This window comes from Cystoisospora suis, assembly GCF_002600585.1.
Source record: "Cystoisospora suis strain Wien I chromosome Unknown contig_2567, whole genome shotgun sequence".
NCBI lineage: Eukaryota > Apicomplexa > Conoidasida > Eucoccidiorida > Sarcocystidae > Cystoisospora > Cystoisospora suis.
This window is the reverse complement of record NW_027155365.1, coordinates 44912-67848: the sequence shown is the minus strand read 5'-3', so window position 1 is coordinate 67848 and position 22937 is coordinate 44912. Positions and strand designations below refer to the sequence as shown.

General features: G+C 54.2%; 2 protein-coding genes across 2 annotated transcripts; one reads left to right on the top strand and one right to left on the bottom strand.

Annotated features, from left to right (window-relative positions):
- Positions 1-2228: 2228 nt before the first annotated feature.
- On the top strand, positions 2229-3694 carry CSUI_005301 (uncharacterized protein; the record flags this gene model as incomplete). The annotated part of the gene is made up of 2 exons (XM_068065478.1): positions 2229-2272; positions 3614-3694. Coding segments are annotated over 2 exons (123 nt in total), but the record flags the coding sequence as incomplete, so codon positions are not given.
- CSUI_005300 (gcn1) lies at positions 3371-22876 on the bottom strand. The gene is made up of 15 exons (XM_068065477.1): positions 21341-22876; positions 20524-20714; positions 19432-19657; positions 18514-19176; positions 15060-17945; positions 12562-14316; positions 10821-11978; positions 9745-10267; positions 8616-9166; positions 7336-7751; positions 6803-7043; positions 6291-6527; positions 5398-5576; positions 4660-4894; positions 3371-4167 (listed from the first exon to the last, which is right to left on the bottom strand). Exons 1-15 carry the CDS (start codon positions 22430-22432, stop codon positions 3916-3918), a joined length of 10605 nt encoding a protein of 3534 aa, XP_067922551.1. The 5' UTR covers positions 22433-22876; the 3' UTR covers positions 3371-3915.
- Positions 22877-22937: the final 61 nt, after the last annotated feature.

Sequence of the window (22937 nt, the reverse complement as noted above, 5' to 3'; positions counted from 1 at the left end):
TTGGGGGCACGACATTGTATAGGTCCAACAACCAGTCCTCCGGAATTGCTTTACAGAGCCGCAGAAGAGCGGTGTTGAGTTCCGCTGACAGCAAATGGACCTGGCGGCAGCACACTCAGAGCAAAACATTTTCAAGGCGTCCAAAATGAAGCGAGCAGCGACAGTCCGAATGTTGACAGACTTGCGTCTGCTTTGCTGCAAATGCTCCCGCTGAGGCAACCTTTTCAAAACGGGAACAGACGTACGGGACGCAGGTGCCGGTCAATTGCTTCCCTCGAGAGCGAAGCTAGGAAAAACAAAAAACCGAGGAAAACTAGATTTCTACTTATCCGACCAGTATCGCATCGGCAAGGGAATGACAGGAGGGGCGTACGTACGGGTCTCTGGTTAGCTTTTCATAGTAAGCTCACGCTGGACAGGAGTGAGAATGATTTCTAGGTCACATCAGAACTACGGACAGCTGCGACTGACAGGCGAGGAGCAACAGCGCGCGTGATCTTGTAGATAAAAGTCCGGTGCCGTAGGGTGAGCGAGCTCACGGCAAGCGAGTTGAGACCACTCCTGTACGTGGGGACGCTTTGGCGGGGCGCAGTGAGATACTGCTCGTCAAAGACTGGCGCTCACGGACGGCGAGAGCCTGTAGACCTCTTGGTTCCAGCGGTAGAACTGGGGCAAGGCCAGACTGTACGAAATAATCGAAAATGCTAGGAATGCCTTCTCCTCACTAGGGGGAATCAAAAACGGGCACCCTTCGGCTACGAACTTCCTCCGATTTACGAGATCGGGATTGGTGATCTGCAAAATGTTTGCAAGCTCTGTAAGGTATTTGGTGAAAACCGCCACCCTTGCGTTTTCGTCATCAGCAGAGACAAATGTGGCAGCGGGGTAGGGGCGCATAATTCCGATCAGAGCGGGATTGAGAAGTGACCCGCTGCCCGTGATGCCGTCGCGCCCTGTCGGCGCTACGCTGTGCCGTCCTCCGGAAGGCTGGTTCTCGCGCCCGAGAAAAGTTAGATGCCGCCTAGAACTCTTATCGGAATGCAGGCCCTTCTTTCCAATAAAAGGAGGGACAGAAGACTTGCGGGCAGCTCCCAAGTCGTTGGTATCCGGACTAGAGGCACTGGCGCTGGACGGCCCACCTTGTTTGCCGTCTTCCGTACTCTGCAGCGAAGCCCTTAGCCGCTGGCGACTGATCCTGAGTTCGATATGGTGTGCCATATCTCTGCAGAGGTCGCTTAGAATGTTTATTCGCTTCCGAAACGGTTCAAGCCAAGTGTCAATATCCAAGAGCTGAGGCTTGTCGGGCCGCGACGCAAGCGACTCCCCGAGGGTACCATTTGCTTTCCTCTGTGGTGCTGCTGCCGAAACACTGTGGCCTGGAGAGGCAGTAACTGTGCTGAGGCCAGTGCTATGGCTTCCAGAAGTGCAGTGGCTCCAAACCCGCAGCCGCCCTGTTACTTCTATTTCCTCAGGGACAGGAAAGCTGCTGTGGAGCTGGGTTCCCGGCGGGGGAAACACTGTGCTTGTGTGCGCCGTGGGGGAGAGCGCTTCACCTCTGCGCGCTCCACCCCCTTTTTCCGAGTCTGGAATCTCTCGTTTCTCATTTTGAGGCAGACAAGCTGGAAGACACACCGTCCCTGCATGGAATGGGGGCGAAGCTCTCTCCAAGTCACAAAAGCATGATGATGATGCTGACTGTCCCCTTCCTGGATGGGCGCTTCTACTTTTTATGCAAAGTGCTGCTGCGTGGGTCTGGTCGGCTGATCTGCCAGGAGGCGGAGAGCGGTCTGGACGTGCAGGTCTAAGGCCCTGACGGATTGCTGCCATCGGGCCCGCAGTGTGCCCTTCGTTGAGATGAGGGGGGACGATCCTACATCCCTGTAAGAAGTTCTGACAGGGGCCGAATCGTTCCAGCCTTTCCAGCAATTCGGTTGTCTGTCCGCTACGCATCGCTGAGTGGCGCATCGCCGGCGGCGGGGAGGTGACGGTGGCGGTGCCCCCCTGGCTCCTACAGCCCCGCCCACCATCATGCGAGACACCGCCAGGGTCTCTGATGCCAGCAGTTGCCGCGAATCTAGTCATTCTGGCCATTTGCGGGTTCGGATTCTAGCTTCCTTGTAAAGCACACCAAACGAAAGGGAGCTCTGGGTGTGCTGCACTCGCTACATGCCGCACACACTTGTGTTATTACCATGATAAACTACCCCCACCTCAGTTGAAAAGGACATCTACACAATGTGAAAGGCCCAAGCCTCTTCTTTCTCCACAGAATGTAAGTCAGCAAATCAGCGGCTTCCTCGCCTCAAGAGGATGGTGCGCTGCTGCCTAGCTACCGGAGTTGGCAACTAGTAACAACTGTCGAAGTTCGGTCGTGTCTGGTCGATTCTTGTCGGGCGAGGTTCGATGTTCTGGGCCCCCGATTCTTGGGTTCATGGTTGACGGACACGCGCGAGCGACGGGGCGACCAGGCGCGGGGCGCTTGACATTGAAATCAGTGACGTATGGGGCCCCGAGTGTATATGTCAGGATTCCGAGCTACTTTGGAGGCCGGCGCACACGTGCCACCTTGTTAGCGACACGGGCTGACTAGATATGCGGTCTGATTCTGTATCGGCTCGACTGAGGAGAAGCCCATCGAATGACGGAAGCTAGGGATCCCCGGTACCGACCCTACAGTCGATCCCCTTAGGGGTTTTAGCTTCAGGCGTGCCGTCGTGGCACTCCGAGGGAAGAGGGCGCATCTTGTTCCTCGGTGAGTTCCCCCGGTCTAAACTCCCCTAGTGAACAGTAGTACCAACGGGTTCAAGTTAACACTGACGGGCACTCGCTATATCGACGGACACCCGCCGTCACACAGCGATATTCTGCTGGTTTCCTTCGGTTGTCTCGACGTATCGGCGAGGACTTCCTTTTAGTCAGCGAAATATACACCACAGACTCTCGTTTCGCTGACAGAAGGGAAGTCCTCGCGATTTGCGTCCGGACCACAGGAAAAAAGATTGATATCGCTGTGTAATGAGAGGTGTCCATCAATTACGACGAGAGCGCCTCTGCTTCCGAGCTGCGGTGGGGTGTATGGTCGTAGTTACCTCGGAAACGGATTGCCTATCCTGAGGCCGCCGACCGGCAGCTCACCTCCGGCGTCCCACCGAGGTGGAACCAAAAGAGTACATCCGCACAGAAACTTAGATGTGCACTCACATAACGCCTGCCTGTCTACGCATGCGCGGCTTTGGGCGATCTCTTACGCAGGGACAGCGTACGCACCGGGGCACTTCTTTTGACGGTGTTACTGTCGACCAGTTCGAAAAGACCAAATTCACTAGTGCCTCTGTGATCCACAAAGTCACGCCAGGTGAGCACGTAGACATAACATGGACAGCAGACACAAAGCTGCCCCACTGCGTGTGCATCGAGCTCACCCGGGAGCATGGCTTCAGACACCCGTTTTAGTTGGTATTCGCAGCAAATCTGCCACTGATACGGTCAAAACCAACTGTCATCACGGGAGAACTGAGCCGCGTCCCTCCACGCTCAACTGGTTCTCTGCACAGCCACGCTTGTGTCCTGTGTCCTGTTTGCCGGCATGCTGTGATGTGTCTGCTGCCTCTAGAAATCCGTGCATAAAAAAGGAAGCCCAATGGCCTTTCCCGTGTTGCGGCGGGTGAGCCACTCGCACTCCATACCCCCGAAGATGACCCTCATTTGTTTTGCATTTTCGTCTCGGGCGTGCAAACCCCCAACACCGACGGCACGGTCAGAGGCGGTGGAAAAATCCGTCGAGCCGCCTGCCAATGAGAGCACCAGCACCCTTTTCCGATGGGTTAAGGGAAATGCCAGCGAACTGCGGATTCCGCCGCCAAGGCTCGTGGATTTCTGCTCCAGCAAAGAACCCCCTGCGTGGGCAGCTCTCCCTCAGGCGATCATTTCCCAGTCGCCTTTGTGCTCTGCAGAGTCGGCCTCGTCGTCGTCTTCCGTATCTGAAAGCTGGTTGGTAGACTGAGCAGTGCGGGTCAAAACACGCCTTGAGTACTCTGACAGCTGCTGCAGACTCCGTGGCGGGAATCCACCTGCCTGTAGATGCTGAAGACCCGCAGCAATGGCTGCTTCGTCGCTGCCATCATCACTTCCGGAGACACGGAAGGCATATCGCAACACCGCCTCGGCCTGCGATCAGTCGCCACACATCACAGGACATGATCGACGACGGAACCAGATTCTCACTCCTGCACAACATAGCGGAGCCAGAGGGTAGAAGGATGTTGGATGTTCAAAATAGCTTTCCGCGCCAATACGAAACTCAGCCGGACTGCACTTTTCGCAACCAGCCTCGTTCAAACACCCACTAAACGGGGCAAGTCAACCCTGAACGTTCCGAGGCCGGAAGGCTGCCTGGCTGAAGGGAAAAAAAACTAAAACGCCCCACAATTGAAGGTTCTGTCGATCCACTTTCAGCTCAGTAGCGCGAGATGACACGGAACACTTCAGGTCGAGATACAGATCAGTTTGACGCCTTCGTGACCGAAGAAGCCAAGTCCGTACGCAACTTCGCGCGAAATGCGTCAACGCATCGGCACCAGCATCAGCAGAACAACCATTGTCCGCCAGCCCACTTTTCTTGAGGAACAACCTGTCAGTTTGGACTCTGGGTAGTCTCACCTGCAGTTTGACGACAGGGGATTGATGGAAGAGATACGCACACGCTAGGTCACACGTATCCACCAAAAACCGCTCGCTCCTGTCCCCGAGAAGAGTGGGCGAATGCTTGGCCAGACTCCGCAGCCCTCTAAGACCAGTGACGAGGGTGGCAGTGCTTGCAGCACCGCCAGCAGACAAGCAACTCTTCAGCCTCGGTACTACACGGAAACAGTGCTTGGCAGCCACTGAGTCCAGTCTGCAGTACGCACAGGACAGTCAACCCGCCGTGTTATGACATAACAACACAGGACGTTCCTTTAATGTGAGCACAAAGCACCTTTCAGTCACCTGCGGCATTTTAAGGAAAGCTCCTTTCGTTGCTGCACCTACTAATAAAAATCGGGGGGTCCAGAACCGAACACGCTGGATGAACGGGTAAGGAGACAATGTGGCGTACTGACAGATAAAAAAAGGTAACGATACCCCGCTTAATCCGGCTCCCGCTAGTTTCTGCCCCGTCCCCGCGCTCACGTTGGACATGGCCCTCGCTACCTGAGTCACACCTCGCAATGGTTAAGAGCGCCCGACGGCTGTCTTTACCAATACAACGTCGGCGCCCTGTTACGATAAGAGCGTTCGCCTGCCTGCAACAATGGAATCTCGTTTCGTGACAAAGAGTAGTATAGGATGTATTTATGCCCAAACTGGCGCCAAGACAATCTCTATTCTAGAGAGGACTGAACAGGGCAATACGCGTACCGACTGTTCGTGGCGGCGACTCTAAATAGCTCGACAGCCGCTCGCTGCACAGCGCCGGCTTGGTCCTCCAGAAGCGTCCCAACGAGCTCGAATGTCTCTTCCTCAATATCTGAACCCTTAAGGATTTCCCACCCGCCTCGGTCTACACGGAGAAGCGGAGCGAGCACCATGCACGCTGCCTGAAAGAAATTGAAAGAAGATGGAGAAGTTTAGGAAGTCTTTCCCGTGACAACAGAAAGTACGAGAAACGTAAGGTCCACCTCTCTGACTCATCGATGCAGATTCCTTTGTGTCGCGATGCACACCAACCCCAAGAATAGTCTCTGCATCCCAGCCGCATGCAGACTGACTCCGGTCCTACAGGTGGAATCAGCACACGGACTGGCCAAACAGCTTGTGTCACTCTAGCAGATCTGTCACCTGCGACACGATGTCTCTTCAGACTGTGGCTTACAGCGAAGCGAGTTCTCAGCAAGACAGCTGAGATGAGTTCCGCAAGAAAAAGATAGGCTGTAAACATAGTTCTAGACCACGCCGTACTCTTTGCTGCCCAGACAGTGGACCGCGAGGGTGAATCTACCAACGTACTCGAGTGGTCAGCAGAAACAGAACTCATCTGTTGGCATACACTCTCGCACATGGCTTAGTATCAGGGTAAACAGCCGCGTAAAGTCACAACCACTCTACTTAGAACAACCAGGCAAGACAATGGAATGGATTCTAGGTCACAGAGAGAGATGCTCGAATAAGGAAAAAATGCCCGAGAACGGCCACGGCGTCACGGAGCAGTTATTACGGTTGTCCGTGTTATGTGTAAAGCCACATAGAACACCCATCCCTTCACTGGCACCACGACACGCGAGAGTACAGACAGCGCGCACGGCTGCACTTACCACCCTACTATCCACCTCAAAAGCTCGTCCACTTTCGATTACTTGCTCTCGGACGAAGGTGAGAGCATCCTCCTTGCCCGCATGCTTCAAGAGAAGAACAGCTAGCGCTTGCCCCGCAGCGATCTTTGCGTCCTCCTCTTGGCGACTCCGCATGGCGTCCCATCCCGCAGTCAAGATCTTTTCATACGTTGCTGGACTACACCGCCCCGACAGGCTCTTGAGCACCCTCGACAGGGCCTGAATACCGCAGAAGATTTTTTCTCCCGCAACACATACAACTGTCCCTTCTGATGTATCCGCCACAGACAAAGGAGAGCTCACACATGCAACAGGATATGTACTCAGGGCGAGGGAGATGGACAGACGGGCCACTCTCACATGCTTCATTCACCCCTTCCGGTAAATGCAGAAACGCCGCACAAAACAAACGCAGCCGCAGACTACGTACAGAGGAGTTTCTCAGAGACGCTCCAGAAGCACTGAGGTACTTCCAGCGCAGAAGAAAGTGTTACCTGCAAGAGAGAGACCTGTAACGCTCCTGCACCGGTAGCTGCGGCGTTCTGGCTCAGGTTGACCAGTTCCCCGAGTAAACCTTCTACCCGCGAGGTGACGTTCAATGCCGTGACGTCGCCCAAAATCCGACAACCGAGGGAACGCACAGTTGGATGTGGCTCCAGAATGCACTTCAACAATGTCGTCTGCAGTTGCGGTAACAGAGGCTTCAGACTCGGACCGGCCTTCAGCAGCAATGCCCTGTCCACATAAAACCAGGTGACAGTTAAAGTTTTAGGTCTATCAGCCCACACGAGTATAGAGAGTAAGAACACAGACAGCACTGATATGGCCGTACAGCCGCGTTGGTCACACACTTGCGAACTGCCAGGCCCGGTATATCTTAACTCAAACAGTATGTAAAAGAAGCTGCGCAACATCTCGAAACACTACTGGGCCATCAATCCTAACTGCGTATGTTGTCAACGGTTGAGAGAACGAACAAGATCGTAGAGATTAAGAGCGGCTAAGTACTGCTGGTTAGCAATCTTACTTGAGCGCGAGAAGAATTGCAGTTTTCACTTGACCTCCAAATTTGTCTCCAACCGTCCTAATGAGCGGCCCCGCGAGTTTTACTGTCATAGGTTCTACCGCAGAGGCTCGCGCATGCAGTACAAGCTGCTGCAGGGCTCGTGAAGACGCCTCTCGAATGGTCACGCTTCCATACATCAAGCCCTGTTGGTAGATCAAGGCGAGAGTCTCGAAAGCAACGGGCGCTGGAGAAGGCGGGTCTGTATTGAGAAGAGACGGGCTGAAAGGTGGAAAAGGAGGAGGAAGAGGTTTACAGGACAAAACAAAGGTAGGAGGTTCTTTCTTGGAAATCGACAGGCCAGGCAATATCAAGACGTCTGACCCTACGGGCTTGCCTGTCACTGGATCCGCCAGGAACTTCAAGACTGTGCCATGAATCTGTGAAGAGACATGAGACAGGCAGCAGCAACGAAAAGGTCTCTTTTTTTTTGTCTGGAGATGTCCACTTTCACTCACACAGACCAGTCGCAGTACCAAGAATACAGGAAATTCTTTTCTCTAGATGCTTCGTGCTTCAGTCAGGCTCTACAGGGGATGCTAGTTGCTTGACGGCCATTTGTACACACGAAGATATGGCCCCGTCTGACACTGACCGCGAGTTGAACTTAGGACGGTGAAGCCGGGAGAAGTTAATTCAAAACCCGCCGCGAGACGCAAGAAGCCAGCATCGAAGGAATACATACGGAGAGACGAACGTTCTACCGTTGGAAGCGTTCGCAGTCACTCTGTATACAAACTAACGAAGCGAAAGATACAAGCATCCTTTCCCGAAGGGACCAGCCGCTGAGGTTCACAGGAGAACTGCGTTCGTCATGCGTCCTGTAACTGCAGAGCATCTCACACTTTCACTGGAAAAAATACAGTGACTGTTGCCTGCTGATGAAGTCAGGAGAAGAATAAAAAGGGCTCGCTGGCGACCCCACTGGGGTACGAGCATATCGCAAATATGAGGATACAGCCTCTGAGCAGCACCGAGAAACAGGAGATGATGTGTCCGAAAGTCCCGAGGCTTCGCCAGTGCCTCGGCTGTACCTCGAGTCCCGAAAGCACGCCAAAACATCAGCGTTCGCCCGGCAGACTTAATGGACAACAGACCGAAGAAAGCAACACAGCGTGCCAAAGAAAGGACACATGTGTTTCGTACGAATGAACCAGTATTTTAACACACAAACTGACAAAAACACTCGCACAGTACTCGTGGTGTGCGTAGGAGTAACCGCGGTATACGGGCAGTGGACGTACATCGGGGATGAAGCCCAGGAGATCCTCTCTTCGTATTTGTGCGTTGACGGCCGCGAGACAAGCACCGCCGGCGACCAGCGCCTCCTCGCTCGGATCGATCAAAGCGAGAGGCAATACAAGCTGCAGAATGTGTTTCAGCACAGGTAGGGCTCCGTTGATACTCCTAGACCACAAGATAAGAAGGATAATTTCCCCTGCCATCCGCCGTCTCCGCCCAAGATCTGGTGAGGTCTCCACAAACTTCAAGAAATTCGGATGCGCCCGCAGCTCCGCTACGTCCAAAAAGGCAGACGGAAGAATAGGGACACTGGCCCCTCCTCCTGCCCCACAGCCCTGCTGCTGACGTCCTGTCCCACCTCCTGAGCTGCGATTCAGAAGCTGCTGGCGGCCATGAGCAGTCAGGTCGATAAGCGGACTTGAAGCTCTTAGATCTTCTTCCAGCACAGCAAGAAGCGAAGCTACGCCTTCTACGTCCAAACGCTTTATGATTCTCAACGCTGCCATCAGGGCTTCTGTCCACAGCATGTTCGGGTCTGCATCTTGAGGAAGTTCTGAAAACAGAACAGCCAAAACCTGCCGTCAGTTTCTTGCATCGATCGACGAAGATTACCCCAGAAGGTTGACCATTTTAATTCCACAGTCAAGTACGAGCAGGCGCGGGCTGAGCTCTTTCTAAGCAGACAGCTGAGTACACCCGACGCCATACCCAGTACCTAAGGTAAGGGGGGGACCGCATGACGCTCTCCGCAATATGGAGCATCAGGGGGCCGAGATCAGTCAGTGGTGAATGCTCCTTCATGCAGGTCGCTTCCCAAAACCTCCCTCCTGCCTTCACTACAAGTACTGAAGCCGACCAGAATATATATATATATACATAGTAACTGATAAACTTTTGAGTGTTGCCTTCATGTGGGCAACGGTCTATACGGTGCATCACGTAGAGAAGTCTGCGACGCACACGACCTGGGCTGCGCGGCAAAGCTAGGAGAGATGGCTGCTTCTACACTAGTACAGTCACGTGACATCAGAAGGTAACCGAAACAAAACTGCTGTCTTTCCCCTTCGAAAGCGACGGTGTCAAGTAGTGAAGGCCTTTCAATGTCTGCTGGTGGGCCCGTCCGGAACGTACCCGCACTTTGAGAGCAGACGCCCAGGATTAACTGGAAAATTCTCTTCAAGTTTCTCTGCATCCTGTTATCGAGAGGATGCACGGCTGCAGCACATGCGCCTAAGAGTCTTAGCTTGGAGGCATCAAGGGGTCTGGACTCGCTGACCTCTGCTAATAGCCGCGGTAGGACAGCCTGGACCTGTTGCTGAAGGAGGAGTTCGAAGCCCTGCATCTGTGCATCTCTTAGAGGAGTGAACACCTCTTTCGCCTTCTGCTCATTGAAGACGGGAGGCTGAACGAGCTGGGAGAGCATCGGTGGGAGAATGCGGTCCGTCGCGTCGCTTCCCATCCCCTCGATGAGGGCTGCCGCGGCGCGACTTGCTGAATGCTGGACGCTAGCATCCTGATCTCCCAGTGCCGTGCGCACGATGGATAGTAGTGCTGCCAGATGTTCTGAAAGTAGAGCTCGCGGAGCAGAAGCAACGACCTCGGCCAAGCCAATGCACACGCCGCGCCGAGTAGAGGCGTCGGGGCTCTTGAGCGACTGCAGGGGAAGAAGAAGAAATGAAAAGTGCGCACCTGTCTGTGTTCAATTCACACGAGCAGAGACCGAACCCCCACTCTCCGCGGACACACGAGAAATTGGAGAATCCTGGAATACTAGCAGCTTGAAAAGGTGAGGTGCTGCGACGCCCCTTCACGTATGTTTTGGGGTCACTTCCGTAAAGACTGCAGCTGTGACGGCGGTGTCTTCTTCTAGACAGCGGGTACCTCTAGATGGGGTGGCCGCAGCTATACATGGCTCATCTGAGTCTCGCGATAAGTCGGCATCATGCATCGATGCACACCCGCGTCCGCGCCTTAATTCACGAACAGATACAGCAACATCGATATTCGTTACGCCGGCATAAAGATACACTTGAATATCTCAACAATACGAATATGAATCTAACATCCATACGCAAGCGCATTTACCACCCGGATCCACTAGTAGGAAGACTACGTTTTTACCCCGGCGACAGGATACTGCACATTAAACACGAGTAAAGATGTTTACACCGACTCTTGAAATGCCTTGCCATCGTATCTCAACTGACCTGCGCGAGACAAGGGAGTAACTGCGGAAGCACCGCGTCCCCGAGCTTGTGAGCGAGACTGCCAATACATCGTGCGGCGACTCGTTGTTTCTCCTCTCCTCGTGCCACGTTGGTGGAGGCAGCAAGATTGCTGATCAGCCGCTTCGTTAAGATGGGAAGTAGCTCCTTCAAGGTTCTCGGGCTGTTTGAGACCAAGCTCTTCCACACCTGCACAGCAGTTTGGCGGACCGCCGCCGCTTCGTCGGAGCGGACGATGTACAGGGAACTCAAGATGAACGCCCTTCGTTCTAAGCTGAGAATCTCTGTGTGCATCACATCCTCGGCAGCGACTGTGCCCTCGTCGCAACCTCGGAGCAAGCGCTCCAACAATGTGCCTATCAGAGTGACCGAACTCTGGCGGATACGCCAGTCGGGACTGAACAAACCATCTTCTAAGGGACGGAGCAGCAGTGCAGTGTGCGTCTGAGCGTACTGCTGGACGCACACATCGCACGCGCGCAACGAGACGTCGCGAACGGGTTCCGAGTCATCCGCCAGCCCCCCGAGAAGTACAGGCAACACCTCGGGTACATAGTCCTGGAAACTCTCCTTAAAGGCTGTTGGCAGGTAAACAAACAACCCCAGGTATCCCTCGCGCACATCGGCAGGAGCTTGCTGATCTGTGGCGTTCGTAAGAATGTCAGGAAGAAAGGCCTTGAGCCGAGCGGGGCCTAGAGCCACTAGGACCTCTGACAAACCGAACGCAGCCCCACTTCTCTCCACCGAACTCTCCGATGTCTTCAACGTCTTGAACAACCAGGAAAGAACGTCTGCTAGATGCTCCTCTCCAACGCCTTTGGCGATCGTACCGAAGGTGCGCGCGGCAGCAGCCCGAACATGAGGAATGGGATCGACTAATGTGGCCTGGAGGTGTGTAAGAACTTGCGGTAGGTAAGGTAAGAAATCTTTAGGCTCTGTGGCGAGGTAAACCATTGAGCCTACAATGTTCGCCGCCTTGTGCTTTGTCTCTGAACCCCGCTCGCGAAGTCCTCGAATTGCGATAGGACACACCAGCGCCAGAGAGGGAGCATCCACCGAGTTACGGAATGACGTTGCCAAAAGAATCTCCAACATCCGCTTAGTATGTTCCGTTGTCGGGTCAACGAGAGTTTCGATCAGCTGTACGTAAAACGAGCAACCGATACAAGCAAAAAGCCCCCTACTGATGCGAGCTGCGCCCCTACGAAATGCTCGTTCTTCTGAACGGACAAATAACCAGTGGGACGGAGATCCAGATGGCATCGACGACACCTACAAGCCACCACCGTCGAATTCAAGCTGGACAACCTGGCGCAGGAACTAAAAACTCAGAGGGTGAAAAAGCAACACTGACGTGAACCCTGCGTGCCCGAAGTCCACGACAACCTCACGCCAGTAACAGCAATGGCAAGCTGCTGAAAGGCACAAGCAGCTTTCACCTCATTTCCACCCGTCCAGAGCTAACGATAGCGCAGGAGCTCCCGGCAGGAGCGTGTTCTACGAGAAACATCTAAATCTACAGAACCCACAGAAAGCCGCCCAGCTTCTCCAAAACCTTTTACGGTCTCTCCGCGACCTCGGAAAACCGGTACACCAGCCTGCCAGACTCTCCAGCCGCCCGTTACTATCGGCTGTACACCCGGCAGCGTAGGGCACCTTTTCGACAACATAGATGCGGTGAGCCGCAGTCAAGCAGGAGAGCCGGCAAGACAGACAAACTTACCTGCGGAGCAAGTTGTTTGATCTCAGGATTCGAAATGACCTCGGCTATGGCAAAGAGGGCGTCCCGTGCGCTCTCTCTGACCTTCGGGAAACACGTGTCGGACATGACTTCACTAAGGAGTGGAACGACTTGAGGCAGACACGAAGCCAGCTGTCTGGGGGCGCAGTGAGTCATGGCGCCAAGGAGCTCAATGCTTCCAACCTTGGTTCTCCACTGAGGATCATGCAGTTTTTCAATTAGGGTGGGTAGAACCAGCTTGACACCGTGACCACTAAGCTGAGTCATGAGCTGTTTCGCGGCCTCTTGGGCGGCGAGGCGAACGGGGAAAGCAGTATCTGAAAAGCTACTCAGAAGTAGGGAGAGTGTGCTAAGAGTGTAGGGCTCAAATAACCGTCCCAACGAGTCAGACAAGGCCTCAATACAAAGCAGCGCGCCTTGTCGTCTGACACCGTCTTTACTCTCCATGGCTGCCTTGAGAGTATCCATGACTCCCTGGTTCTTTAGACTCGCAATGCCAAGCCCCTTGACAATCCCTCCCAAACCCCGGGCGCCACCTCGTCGAATGACCACGTCATCTCCCGTCAACGCTGCTTCAAGCATTTGCCCAAGTAAACTGACACAGAAGGCCTGATTGTCTTCTTTTCCCCCTCCTCCGTCTTCCGCCCCGCCTGCCGCAGCATTAGATCCATTGCTCGCCGCAGAGCAACACAGACGCACCAGAGGTGCCAGGGCCCGAGAGACAGTCCGCTGAACATCAGGGGATGGGGCATGCGGGTCCACGATGCAAGCCACCAGTTCCTTCAGAATGTTCCTCACCGTTGGGTCAGAGCCGTCAAGTTTCTCTGCAATTGCTCCAAAGAACACGGAGCAGGCGACGTTCAAGACTGCTTGTGTTTCTGCAGGACTAGCTCGTTGGGGTTTCAACACCACACCGTTTGTCGTCTGATCCCTCGTCGAGGAAGCTTTGTCGTCAGCGCGACTTCTATCTGTCATGGAAGGTGACAAGGAAGCACCCTTCTTCGCAGTTTTCTCGATCACGTGGAACAGCTCTTGGCGTACTGCCTGTTCGCTGTCTTCATCCTCCGTAGTGAAGTGTCGAATCGCAGACACACCGGCCGCCAGCAAGGCTTGCTGCAGCTGCTCGTTGCTGATGGCTTCGGGAGCTGTCAGGCCCGCTGTCAAGAGGAAGCGAAGCACTTCTTGCAGAGCGTCTTCCCACAGCAATAAATCATCTTCCGCAAGACACTGCAAGGCCTTAGCCACTCCCAGCTTCATCGCTGTTGATTCGCGCCGTGTCTCCTCTTCGAGTTCCTCTGTCCCCCTGTCCATCCTTGTCTTATCTCCATTAGCTGTCTGTGGGTGCAACGATACTAGACCCTCACCCGCCTTGCTGCCAGGGGAATTTTCATCCCCAAGGTCTCCGCGGGAGTTTCCGGAAGCCGATACACCTCCACTGTTCTTTCCCTTTTTGCCTGTGCCATTCACGGCGAAAAACGGCTCTTCTTCTTCTTTCTTCCGATACGCCACAACGTGCTCTGCGCCTGGTCCTTCGGCATTCAATCCTGACGGGCCAGATCTCTTCTCTTGCAAAAGCCGACGCCGTCGCTTTTCTTCACGTGCGAGTGCCTTCTCGGTACCTTCGGGGAAGGCTTCCATCACATACCACGAAAAGAGCTGCTGCAGGGTGTCGAGTACCAGACGCTGTTCCGAAGCCCCACCCAACCTCTCAACCATGTACGCATACGCCTTCGCTGCCTGAAAGAGAACGGCGCAGGTTTTGAGAGCTTCACACGGTTAAGAAGACACCACGTAGACTGTGCCCACTACCCCTACAGGCCGCAACGGATAAAAAGTCGCTGCAAACGGGTGTTGAAAACGCAGAAGAGATCTGCGAGAAGTACTGAACAGCTGCCTGTATGGGCTCCGAGTCTGCGGTTGAGATCTCTCTCACACAAAAGCGCCGCCGCCGACCGGCGAAGACTTGGCGCGCAGTTCGGGGATACCCTGCAACCATCGACGTGTGTGCGGCTTGGCTTCCCCCATAAGCACCATAAGAGGCCCTCTGCGTAGACGAACGCCAAACACTGCCGACGACGTAACCAGGTCGGATGGCGAGTCCATACACACAAAACACAAGACTAGATGAGTTGCCAACTGCCCTTGTGCACTGGTACAACTAAAAACTGATACAGCAGGTTCAACACACCGCGGTGCTCTTCGTGCACAAGGGCATCAAGGACCAGGTCTAAAGCACGCGTTACTTATATGCATCCATATGATGAGAGAGATATGTGGTTTGCCGAACCCTTCAGTCTGAGCGGTGTGTGATCTGCGAACTGGGCTGCAGTCCACTGCCTTGACTAGCCACGGGTGCCCGCCGTGCCTACGGAAACTAATCGGTGGGAATCCATCTAGAAACTCTACAAAATCAGCAGCAAGAGCAAACATAGATGGGCACGCCTGTACCTCTCTTCTAAGAGTTTACAGTGCTCTCTTACCAGGTCCTGGAATCCAGGGTGCTGCGTTCTCAGCAGAATGCCAATCTCCGCAAGTCTCTCCTTTCTCAGAACCTCCTTGGTTCCCCAGATGTCTCCGAGCAATTTGGTAGACACACTTTCTGTTTGTTTCCCATCTGCCTCTCCTTGAGCGACGTCCTGCTGAAGCACTAGGAGATACGCGATGCACTCAGGGTGGGACTTTAGTACGGCTTTAGGAGCTGCCCGCAACGCCGCAACTACCGCTTGCCGAATAGTCGCCTCCTCCGCCACGGCGATGTTCAGCAGTTCATGAAATAGAGACTCATCTTCTCTCTCTTGGTCACCCAGGGCTTTCTCCTTTTCTTCGCTAGTGAGGAGGTACGAGCAGAAGTGTTGGAGAGCTAACGCGGCTGTGCTCACTAACGAGGGGTGAGCCCGGAGAGCCACCGCCAGACACCCCAGAACTTCCTTCGCGTGCAGCGGGGCTCTTAACTGCAATTGCTGTTGCAGCAGCTGCATAGCTTGTTGGCTAGCAGCTAGCCCAGCTGTCTGCGCGTTCTTTAAGATGGCAGACACGACGGGCAAAACTAGCGCAGCTGCTGCTGGGGCGAGCACAGCGTCCTGATGGATTGTTGCGAGAAGCTCAACTTCTGCCTCTTCCAGAGGTGAGCCTTTGGCGACTCGAAATAGGGAGTCTGGCAGTAAGCTTCGCTTCGGCACAGTGTCTTTTGAAACCACCCCGCCATTTACAATCTGTCTTAGCGCGCTTACAGCTTTCAAGCTGACCAGGGGGCTACGCATTAGCTGTAGAAAGGTATGCTGCAGTCCCTGGGCGACTTTGCAGCTCTGATTCATCTCTTGCGGATCTTGCTTTGACGCCTCCGAGGGAGACGAGGACCCCTGTTTGCTCTCCGCTTCGTGTTTGTTCTTCTCGATGGCATGGACAGAGAAAAGAGGCTCGATGGAGCTAGGCAACGCTTCCCCAAGACATGCGAGGCACTCCAGACCGTACGTTGTCTGTTCCACCACTTTTCGCATAGCACGCCGTTTCTCTTGCTGCTCTCTTAGTTCTTCGGCCTCGAGCTGAGCCTTGGTTAAGTTCGCGGGAGTGCCACCCGCTGAAGAGCTTCCTCCGCTGCTGCTGCTGCCTTTTCCGGCCGAAGCCGTAGAGGCTCCCGAACCCTTCCCTCCCACACCTGGCTTCTTGTGACCATCCTTTCTTCCCTGCGCCCCCCCGCCACTCCGCTGTGGTGCAGCGGTTTGTGACTTTGAGGGTTGTTTCATTTCGTCAGCAAGATCTCCGTACAAAGCACTTTGAAACTTGTTTTTCTTCACATTCTTTGCCTCCACTTCCTGCGCCTGGTAAGTGCCTTCTTCGTGATAGAGACGATCGTCAGGCGCAAAGTACAGCGCCACGTCTTTGGGCGAAAAGCTGTCTAGTTCATCTGTGCAAAGCAAGCGAGAAAGTGACCCGCACGCGGCCTCCGCAGCTCCTTGTAGCCCAACAAGCGCAGCCTCTGTTGAGTTAGACGTTTCTTCGCCCGATGTTCCCCGGTGAAGAAAACTCCGACCGTTAGTCATGTCTGCATTTGCCGTCTCCCCGTCTCCTTTCTCTGCTTTCTTGCTCCTACGCCCTGACTTCCTCGATCTCGCATTCAAGGCATCTTCTCTTCCCCTATGGACGCGCTCTGCGGAACTGATTCCCCGGATGCCTTCGACTAACCTGAAAAGCGCAGCGCGGTAACCTCCTGTTGCCTCAGGCTCCGCAGGCGCTTCGGTAGCGCGCGGTAGCAGTTCATTGAGGAGGGAATCCCAGGAGACATAGCAGCGTGTCTCTCTAGTTCGCGTCTTCCCCCCCTTCGCGTCGCAGATTGTCCCACTTGGTTCGCCCGCAATACAGCTCGATGTCAGCATACGAAGGAACGACCCGAGCAGGCTCCCTGACGACAGAGAAGAGGAGCCTAAGAGAGGGTGCATGGCGCAGAGAAGGAAAAGCGCATTGAACTGCGGCGCAGCCTTGGGTTTCGATTGAGCCGCACCACCACCACCTTTCTTGACTGTCTGCGATTTGCCTGCTGAAGGCGAGAAGTCAGCGAGTCTGTTCGGCGTCGTCCCTTCTCTTGGGTAGCGAAGAGTAAGTAAAAATTTCAAGGTGGCTCTTAAGGCTGCTGAACAGGGGACGAACGTACTCTTCTCAGCGACCATCTGTGGTGCCTGAGAGGCCAAAAGAAGTTGCGCGGCAGCATTCTTTTTTGTTGAAGCTGGAGCAGCTGAGGTTGTTTTTGCAGACGCTTGAGGTTGACTCTTTTCCGTATTCTTTCCTGCTGTCTCAACTGCAACGAATTGCCCTAGCTGGCAATAAAAAGCGAGGAGAAGCCGGTCGGCAAGCTCGGGGACCGACTGACACGCACGTTGTACCTGGGACAGGAAGAAGGAAGCAGAAGCAGAAAAGGCAGCCAAACCGGCGGCATCGCTTTTACTAGACGATGCGAGTGACGAAGAGCTGGGAGCACGAGTTGTTGCAGCGGAGGAAGTAGCAGATGAAGAAGGCAGAGCTTGCGTGGAGCAATCCTGAGAGTGACGGAGAGAGGAGAAGGCTTGATTGCGTCTGTGCTGCATAGTCACCATCACTAGGCGAACGAAACCCCAGTGAAAGCCAGACAACGCAGGGACGCTGGATGTAGACTTCATTTGAATGTCGTTTGCCAGCGATGGCGGAGGAAACAAAGATAGGTTTACCAAGTTCAACCACCCCGAGGAGGAGGTAGCCGGGTCGGTGAGAAGAGACTGCTCACCCGAAGTCAGGGATGGGGTGCCGTAAGGCGTTCGCTCTATCACGAGTGGTCGGCGAGAACACAGAAGAGCAGTCATGCGCACCTGCGACCTCATCTCCTCTGGCAGCTGAGCCTGAAAATTGACCGACAAATCCGGAAAGAGAGATCGACACTGACAACTGTATCCTTGTCTTAAGTAAGGTGACCGCGGAACAACAGTGACTGCGCTGCCCACGACAGGAGACCTTTCCTGGTAACAACGGAAGGGACACATTTAGACTCGGCTCCGAAGCGGTGTACGAGTATCTATTCGGAAGCACCCCACAGAAATCTCCAACCCACACATGGCTTCATGACGTGAGAGTGCTCTTATTTAGGAACAAGAAAAAGTGGGGACTTCCTTCTCTCTGCGCGAAACCCATCTATGTGCCCGTGGTAATTAGCAACCAAGCATTAGACCGCGCAGCCAGCCACACCGACACATCTATGCCAGATACAGACACGCACGAGACACCCACGTAAGAACTCACATACGTGAACCCATGACCTGTAAGGTTGCAGGCGTACCAACCAGCACAGGCGTCGATAATGAAAGTATACCAAGCACCAGAAATATTGTGCTGTCCTTGGTACCAGTCAGTACTGCGGGGGCAGGAAAAAGACCGAGGGGGTGAAGACAGATCTTTATAGAGGAGAATCACCTTTTCAATTGCTGCAAGATTGTTGATGTAGGACTCTGGTTCGACAATGAGCGTCAACGCGTTCTTTGGAAGAAAGGCGTTCGTCCCCCCCTCGTCGCCGAGCATCGTGGCAGATCCCTCCTCATTCATTCTCAGCTCCTCCAAAAGCAAAACTAAGACCCACGCCAGCATGCCTTGGGGCCGTAACCCCGGCTTTGCGCTTGGCAGATGCAAGAGAGAAGCAGCGGGAGCTACTGCCTCGCGTAGTATCCCAAGATTGCGTGCTCCGATCTGCTGACTCTGCGCTACTACGGACAATGCCTGAAGCGCGGCAGTGAGTAAGCGAGGAGAAGCTGTCGTGGAAGCCATACCACTGGCTTTGCCCCCAGACTTCTCGACTGTAAGAGAAAGGATGACTTTCGATAGTACGGACACAAAAGGCTGCAGGTTGTCCCCACCGCTTGCCATGTCAGCGGAAGACCCCGTAGAAATCAGGTGTAAGGACACCATGAAGATGAGGCCTATAACCCGGCATACGTGAATCTTCACTTCTTCGTTCACTTCGCTTTGAAAGGATGACAGGAAGAACGACTTCGGAGATGCGATATCGGAGAACCACGACTCATGAAGGCTGTTTGGAAAACGCCGCTTCAATTGAGGAGAAAAAAGGCACTCCGCTATTGCCTGTACCGTATACAGCGGGGAAAAATGGCAGAAAAGCTTATTTATGATTCCCTACAGCGTTCCCGATGGGCAAAACTATAGACAATACTCTCAGCGAGAAACCCGGCACTTTGGGGGAGGCCGTACTGATGGTGAAGGGCAGAAGGTACTTTTCTTGTGCACCCCGAGGGAGGTTTGCCGGTAGACAGAAGAACTTGCAGGCTGTATGCAGATGCAAGGGTGGTCTGAGGACGGGAAATTGTGCCTTGCTCTCACCTGAAGAAAAGCAATCTTTTCTCCAGCCTTGGTTAAACTGCCTTTCTTGAAGGGGTCGTAGAGCCTGTCAAGGATGACTTGAACTAGCACCGCCACATCACTACATTTCTCAGCCAGCATCCGAATGATCCGGAGAGCAGCTTCCAACCTAGACAGCGTCTCGCCACCCAACCCGGCACCCTTGAGTATACTCAAGAGACCCTCGTCGAGAAGAGGAAGAAAGCAGCTGAAGGCAACACGGACAAACAAAATTTACGCCCGACTACAGTCACAGAACTACACATACGTCCGAGCACGTGCTCTTGCCCATTCGTGTTCCCTCACCTGCTTCACATGTGTGCGCACCGTGTTGTTTGCTTCGAAATCGGGACAGGCGCTTAACCGCTGGAGTGCCATTGACGGGGAACACTGCCATCTTTCTGGAGTGGCGACACCAGTGGGGGAATAACAAGGCAGGCACGGTTCAGTGAGAACGAGCGCGACGAGTAGACAGGATCGCGACTCAGTCATGCATGAATGACTCCTCCTGCTGGTCTTTCGAGAAAGCTAGCCCAACAAACTCTCAACGCCGAGACACGCCTGAAAAGGTTACTGACAGTTTGAACTTCTTGGACTGCGGGTTCCCCCTTTGTACACGTCGACTCTATCCTTTTCAGTGTTGGGTGCGCACGTCTGATCCAGCGCAGAGTTTGGACAATAACGCAGAGNNGGGGGGGGGGGCGAATCCGTCCATGCTCTGGTGGCTACAGATAAATACGTGAAAATGCCAACCATACAGAAGACGAACATACGTGCATAACTTCGCGGGCCTGCCATAAACACGTAGCGTCTGCACGATTCGCGAGTCCCACTACGATAACGGCTATCTTTCAGTCGACCGGATCAGGTTGTTGCTCTAGACTTCACCCTCTCAGGGTGGCACAAAGCTGATTGTTTTCTCCAACCGCAACAAGATACGGCAGGCGACGCAGGTCTCCAAATATGTAAGCCCGTGTACCCTCATATATGACAATCAATCTCAACCCGGAACGACCTCGGTGAAGCAAGTGAGCTAATCCACCGTTTGTGTCCGCGAGGGAAAAGACTCCGTACGAGCTGCAATCGGCTGAAGTGGAAGAGAAGAGCGAGATAGCCGCTGGGAGAGCAGAAGTCGGAGAGCGCTTCAGACCCCGCTGCAGGGCAGGCAAGACGACTGGCCAGTCGCCTTCTTGAATCAGAGAGAGGAGGGGGTTGAAAGACGCCATGAGGAATGTCGAGACAACGTGCCTTCCCTCAAGCACAGTCTGAAACAAACGAGCACATGTCGGACAAGCCGTAGTAGTTCCTGCTTCTGTCGACGAGGATGTCGACGCACTCGTGTATGTGTAACTAAGCGGAGGCACGTAACAATAATCCAGGAAAGAAAATGTTGCTGTACGGCCCCCTATCGATATATATCAACAGCGTGCAGAGATGCACTCCAGAATAGTAACACTGCTGTTTCCACGATTGATGCCACTGTTCTGCGCCACCCTGCCGGGGAGAAAGAGACTTTGACACGGAGTACACTGGTATAGACGTCGAAGAGCAGCGGGCAGAGAACTTACAGGTGTTTAGTGAATACTGTAAAGCCTGACCTTGAGTGACTGCATCACGGCGACTGCTTTGACTCGTCACCCTTGTGCGCGTGGAGTGTACAGCTACCTCTGCGCAGCTTATCTTCGGAACCCAGGGACGTGAGCAGCAAGAAATCAGCACACTAGTCGAGACTATTTCTTCGGCACCATCCCAGAAGGATCATGAGTTGGCAGTGAAGCTCGTGCAGTTGTAATAGCGTCTCCTATACCGAAGACGTTGTGGCTTCACACGACAAGAATACATGAACACACCTCGCTCCGCCTCCGATGAGGGACGTAGCGTCCTCACTCACCTGTACAAAGACCTTGAGAAGTGCTTCCCTCAGCTGAAGCGCTTCCGCCTTTGCGGCGGCCTGCTTTTTTTTGAGACCCTCATCTGTGGTCGCCGACTGGGGACTTCCAGCCGAATTGCCTTGTTTCTTTCGCAAAGAAGTGCCCGGACACAGAAGTACTCGCCGCAGGTAACGCCCGAACACGTAAAGAGCAACACACGGACCGGGCTTGCCCTCCGCTGCCGCAGCCGGCAATTGTGTGTAGATGACTCGCTGAAGGAGTATTTCTCTGGCAGAGCTGGATATGTCGCATAGTGTAGCCAAAAGCCGTACCGCCTTCACTTTCAGAAAGCTCACAGTGCCTGCTGACGTGTCGCAAGGCTGCTTCTGGCGTTCCTCGAGACGCATGAGGTCGTCTGTGGCACCCAGCGCCGCCGGACATGTATCTGCTTGGACTTCTGGAGCTAATGCGTTGTCGAGAAGAGTAAGAGCTGATGAAAGAACGCAGGCGCAGTCCTCACGTTGAAAAAAAAGCTTGGATGCGTCCTCGTCCAGCTCCCGGACAACGGAGACAAGAACCCGCAGACAGCGGGCCACAGTAGATGCCGACTTCCTCGAGGGGGCGGAACGGACTCGCTTCAAGGCATGTTGGGATGCCGCGCAGAATGCTGTAAGCACTGGCCAGTTATCTTCACTGCTTGTCCCCGGAGACTCCGCACACAGCTTCAGAGCTGTCCGTGCTTCCCCTGCGAGCGCGGACGACACCACCGAAAAAACGCGTCCGAGCTGAGCCGATGCCGCTCTTTGAGATTCGGGTAGCAGTGGTACATGCAGGACAACTGCACTGGTCAAGAGCTTGACTGTAGCGGGCGAGAGTGTGACGCCGGCCGCATTCTGACTGTCAGCGGCTGAATCTGCCAGCAAGGGCAGAAGCAAGTTCAGAGAGTTGGCAAGACTGTCTGTAGAAGAACCACCTCCGCATGCAAGGGAAACGGAGCGGACAGCGTCTGTTAAGGACAAACCGGCAACTGGCGTCTCCCCCGTACACTGATGGTCCGGAGAAGTAACATCGCCGGCCTCAGCGCCGCCCGAAGAGGATGAACCCGCAGCCATCGTGACGACTAATAGTTGCGAAGCAGGTCACCGCCCCTAGACAGGATGGGGCTTCAAGTCTGCTAGGGAGGGTCGAGCAAACCTTGCTCCGAAGAAAAAACTGGAGATGGACAAAGGCAACAGCTGTAGCAGCACACTTCCGGTAGCTGCGGAGTGACAGGGTAGGAGAGGGTCAAAAGAAATGGAGAGCTTGTCTCTGGCGGAGATATATAGCCTCTTTGAAAGCGGCTTTGCCTCCAGTTTCAATGCGTGAAATGAGGGGCGAGCCAACCGTAAGGCACGCGGCGGAAGACGGCATTGAAGGGTGGCAAGAAAGGCGATCAAAACAACGTCGGCCTCCCTTGGTAGTGTGGCAAGAAATCAATGCCACTCAGTTGAAAATAACGCGAGCGCCGAGCACGTACGCGCAAGACAAAATTTTTGCCGCCTGATCTCGAGTTTGTATCGGATGGCGAGAACTCCTTTGTGGGCTCCGATTTTTCTTGCCCAAGCATGCGTTGGCCAA

Coding starts and splice junctions, on each gene's coding strand:
- CSUI_005300 (XM_068065477.1), bottom strand. CDS start 22,432: ATGGCTGCGGGTTCATCCTCTTCGGGCGGCGCTGAGGCCGGCGATGTT. Junction 9,167..9,744: donor CGTCTGCTCTCAAAGTGCGG/GTACGTTCCGGA, acceptor TTCTGTTTTCAG/AACTTCCTCAAGATGCAGAC. Junction 4,895..5,397: donor GTCGCCGCCACGAACAGTCG/GTACGCGTATTG, acceptor TGCGTACTGCAG/ACTGGACTCAGTGGCTGCCA.